This window comes from Branchiostoma floridae, chromosome 7 (genome assembly GCF_000003815.2).
Source record: "Branchiostoma floridae strain S238N-H82 chromosome 7, Bfl_VNyyK, whole genome shotgun sequence".
Classification (NCBI taxonomy): Eukaryota; Metazoa; Chordata; class Leptocardii; order Amphioxiformes; family Branchiostomatidae; genus Branchiostoma; species Branchiostoma floridae.
This window is the reverse complement of record NC_049985.1, coordinates 11,605,313-11,610,430: the sequence shown is the minus strand read 5'-3', so window position 1 is coordinate 11,610,430 and position 5,118 is coordinate 11,605,313. Positions and strand designations below refer to the sequence as shown.

Genomic DNA, 5,118 nt, shown 5'->3' with positions numbered 1-5,118 from the left:
TTAGATATAAAGCATAAGATGATGATTTATTCTTAGAAATAATTATAAATCCTTTGTTGCATTGTTTGAAACTTTGAATCCATTCATGGTAGATTCAAAGATTATCCTGGTAGAATTCCAATCTCTCCTAGGAGAGATTGGAATCCCAGTAGAACTCCAGAAGAATTCTAATCTCCCCTGAAGGGGAAGATTGGAAATTCCGAATCTCCCCTAGGAGGATTCCAGATTCTCCTAAAGGGGAGATTGGAATTCTGATCTCCTCCTAGGGGAGATTGGAATTCCAATCTCCCCTAGGGGAGATCAGAATTCCAATCTCCCCTAGGAGGATTCCGAATCCCCTTAGGGGAGATTGGAATTCTAATCTCCCCTAGGGGAAATTGGAATTCTACTTTATGCTGTTAATTTTGTCAAATTTTGAACTGGCTTCGATTGGAAAATGACCTCTAAAGTATGGAGTCACTAACTTATAATGACATATGCAAATGTAGCTAATTTACATATTGGTAACATTTGCATACCATTATATCATTATGAGTTAGTGACTCAAATGATTCAGTCTACTTTCCAAAACAATTTCATCCATTCTGATTATTGGTAAAATCAAAGATTGTCCTGGTAGAATTCTGGATTCTCCTCTATTACTAAATGTTTGAAAATGTGATGTTTAATGAGCTATAGTATAGGATAAGGTGCTATTGTACACTATAGAGAAGTATTCTTAACCTTTAATTGTCAGAAAAATAAGTGTTAGATATAAAGCATAAGATATCATTTATTCTTAGAAATAATTATAAATCCTTTGTTGCATTGTTTGAAACTTTGAATCCACTCCTGGTAGATTCAAAGATTGTCCTGGTAGAATTCCAATCTCTCCTAGGAGAATTCTGGATTCTCCTAGGAGAGATTGGAATTCCAGTAGAACACCAGAAGAATTCCAATCTCCCCTAGGGGAGATTGGAATTCCAATCTCCCCTAGGAGGATTCCAGATTCCCCTAGGGGAGATTGGAATTCTGATCTCCTCTAGGGGAGATTGGAATTCCAATCTCCCCTAAGAGGATTCCGAATCCCCCTGGATTCCAATCTCCCCTGTGACATATGCATACAAATTCACATGCACATACATGTATATACTCATACAAGTCAAGTTAAGTTTATTGCACAACAATTGCAACAGGTACAATGTATGGAAAATAACATGTACACACATACACATACAAAAGTAGTTTCAGGTAGTGATTATGTATTTAATTTTAAAGATTTAAGCAGACTCAGCAAGCCCTCTTGTTTTCATGTTGACATTAACTTTTAATTTAAGTAATTCAACTTTAAGATGTCCATGAACCAAGGAAGTAATGTATAGTGACTTTTCACTCCCCGTCTTACACTATGAAGGACAACATTCTAAAAGTACAAAATAATCTGCTACAGTATGTAGCTATATAGTGAGTGCTAACCCCATGTTGGGAATGCTGCAAGTAGCTACAAGTAGCCACTATCTGTAGAATTTTAATCCAGACCCAATCCAAACAGAGAGCTCAGTCTACTTTTACTGACAAGGACGAACAGCCCCCATGGAATACTTACAATAACACACTCTGAAGTATGGGAACTATGCAAGCCAAGAGAAAAATGTACACATTTATACACAAAGTTACATGAAAAAAATGAAACCTTTGGCCAAAAGCCAGTAAAGGCTTAGTTAGGTTAGTATTTTCGGATGAATAATTAAATTTTCTGAAAAGTTAAATCATAGCTTATTAATATTAGCTATCCTAGAAAGAGTGATTGTGTACTTAACTTTGGAACATGGGCAGGGTTGTGTTTTTTCCAGAAATTGTTGATTAGTTGGTTGAATTTTTTTATGTATCATTCATGAGGTTGATATTCATAATTTTCTATATGCCGGGTTTGCCAAGTATTTAAGATATTCTATCCACGGAATGGTGATGAACTTTAGACATACAGGTAATAAGATATGACAAAAAGCAGTTACTTATTGATAGGCAACTTGATATAATTTTGGAATACCTACTTTTTGACATTTTATCCCCGGTGTTAAATTTTGGGCCCCTAGCAGCTCACTTTCAAAGTGCAAGTTACTAGTTCATTCTTGTAATACATGTACTGCAACATCTGGAGGAAGGACTGTGCTCTGTATCTGTTATGTAATGCTTTTCCTTAGTTACATAATCATAGTGATAATGATCGCAGAAACTGTATACACACACTTTCACCAGCGCTGAGGATGATTGAAATAGTTCCCTTTTTTGACTAAGAAAAACATACATGCCACTCTCTCAAGTTTTCTTTCATTTCAAGATAGCCTAGAAATAATAGCTCATTGTCCCAGCTCTCATTAGAAACTGATAAACCTTTCCTGTTCACAATCTCGAGCTAGTCAGTTTTGCCTCGACCCTCACCAAGAAATTTCTGGCTTGCAGAATAAGGATTAAAATGACATGTTCAAAGATAAGTTCGGACATAACGACATAAATTAGTTGAGAATTGACAACACAAGAAATGAACCGTATGAAGAGGGGAAGTGTGATGTTTTAAACCTGCTAAGTTAGCAGCTTTTCATGCACATATACAGTATATAATTGGAAGAAAATCATAAATTAAAGGGCGTCTCCACAAGGGGTCACAGGGGCTGTTGTAGTTAGTTTATCCCAAAGTGTCAGACCTATAAATCTGCATGTGTAAGGTGCTACATGTATATACAAGTTTGAACTTATCTGATATTTTCTAAGGTTTGAACTTCAAGTTAAACTAAAAAGAAATTTCCAGCCTCATGGTAGACAATACTTACAAAGTTACCTTTTATATTCATTGCAGGTTCCCTAGTCATAACATAGATATACTTATAGTTGACTTTCAACGAGAACCATTCAAGATCCTACAAATGTTTATCAGCCAACACAACTCTCAGGCTCAACCAATTAATTTCCCTTCGGCATTTACTGTGATATAGTTTTCAGTATTTACATGTACACTCCTTACAGCACCTAGTAACTCAGACATGAGAAAATTGACATTAATGAGAATTTCTGTTTTCATGTAACTCAACTCGTATATTTGTATGTTGCTTTTGTCAAATTCTCTATGTTTTTTCCAGAAATACCTTCCAGAACATTTTAATGAATGTTGTATGCTAAGTTTGACTTGAAACTTAATTAACTGCCAATAAGTGCTCATTTGGTCCTTTGATACTGCTCCTTAGAGCAGTACTATCTAACATTGTACACCCTTATTAGAGAAAGTACAGTATGTAGACTGTATCTGTGCTGAATTGTCTGTAAACCAGCACCAATTTAGAGCAGTGATGTTGACAGAAGTAGTGCTTGCCTTTGTGGAATAATGTTCTTAACAGGTTGCGAAAATGCCTTGGCATGTACTCAAAATTCACAATCCTTAACTTAAGCCAGGACCTCTAGCATGAACCTCAGGACCTCATGATTTTTGCTTGTATTAAAGTTTAGTGTCTTGTTTGACTTTTAGATTTCTCCTCAATGTAGCATTATTGTACGTAATTATACGTAAGTTGTCTGATATATGATGACGACCGTGTCAACCGGTCTATTTTAAATGTTTTGAAATCACTGGTTTATGAGAATGACAAACTATTGTAGTACCTGATTGCCAGGGTTAACTCTTTATGGAATGTCCACACCTTTGTGTTTATGCTAAAATTGTATTCACTCTTATTTCAGGACATGAGAAAGCATGTGGCGCAGAATCTCCTGGAGACGGAACGTTCGTATGTAGATGGTCTGCAAGCATTGATTGAGGTAAGAAAAGACTCATGGCTACGTATACAGGGCTCTTTCCTTTGTTCATCCATTGACATAATTTTGTGGTTTGGAAGAAACAATAATTTCATTCACTCCCTGATGGACACAAACTGAAACATCATGACATTTGAAACGATTCAAAATTTTCAAAATGAACTAGATATCATTTGTAGGGTTAAGAAGTTCAGAATTTATTTCTGGTCCCTTAAAATCTTCTTGCCATCAACATGGAATTACGCTGTGTCAAAGGGAGAGGGTGGACACTAATAATAGAGCTGGAGAGAGCCCTGCTTGGCTAGCTGTGTATACTTCGCACCACTTCTTCACCCATGTGTTCTATCAAGTTAAGTGTTAAGATTAACTTTGACACTCACAGTACAAGCAAGTTAGCTGTCCATTGTAAAAATACAATCCCGACTTCTAGACTGCTTGCAAAGCAGAAGGGGCCTTCCTTCCCAATCTTAAGGCAAATTGTTTACCTTACGTTGTAATCCGGGTCACCTGTGATAGTTGTGGGACTGTCTTAAGTGTTTATCAGCTCATCAACATAAACTTAAGGAGATCTTGCAAGATGCCTTATGTAAGGGTAAGATGCCAAGAGCTAGAATGTAAGACGTAGAGAGGTGTAAATTGTAATTAATCTGTTTTGCACCCTGCCTTCTGTAGTAGACACAGAGTGCTGACGGCAAGTCTTGTGTTGTTTGTTATATAACCACACATTATGTAACCATATGTTATCTAAATGTTTGGGATGTTTTTGGGTAAACAAGAGTTTTGAAGACAGGTCTGTATCACAAATACATGATATAAACACTTTCTCATCAATACGAATTTAACATGCCACAAACAATTCTCAAAATTGACAACAACAACAACAATGATTATTTACTAAACCACAATTATAGGTGCTTGAGGGTCATACCAACACTGCACTTATTTGTGGGGGACAGAGGATGAAAAATTTAGTACACCCCCTCTTAGAATTGTGGACCTGCCCTTAAGTACCTTCTCCCTGATAAAACCAAGACAGTGAAAGGTCATTGACTGATAAGAAACCTACTCCAGTTTACAAGGAGTCTTTTGAGAAAAACATTTTCTGAATTTTTAAGTTTTGGGAAAACGTTTAGGAAGACATGGAACAAAACTTTGTGATTGATGAATTTTTCTTGTTTGTGGATCAGCCATCTGGTAACTATGGCTTTAGTTGTTGAAGGTGGAAAGTAAATGCTTATCAGTGGGTTTTATGAGGTTAGGGTACATTCTTGCCCCTGCAGCTGTGGTTTTCGGGAATGGTGCCACCTTATGTGCGTCAGCAGTCTACTATTT

General features: G+C 36.5%; 1 protein-coding gene across 1 annotated transcript in view; it reads left to right on the top strand.

The window, feature by feature from the left end:
- LOC118418781 (rho guanine nucleotide exchange factor 17-like) overlaps positions 1-5,118 on the top strand; it is a 35,453-nt gene that overhangs the window by 10,935 nt on the left and 19,400 nt on the right. The window contains exon 2 of the mRNA XM_035824818.1: positions 3,712-3,789. Within this exon, the coding sequence (XP_035680711.1) occupies positions 3,712-3,789 (78 nt within the window). The remainder of the gene's footprint in view (positions 1-3,711; positions 3,790-5,118) is intronic.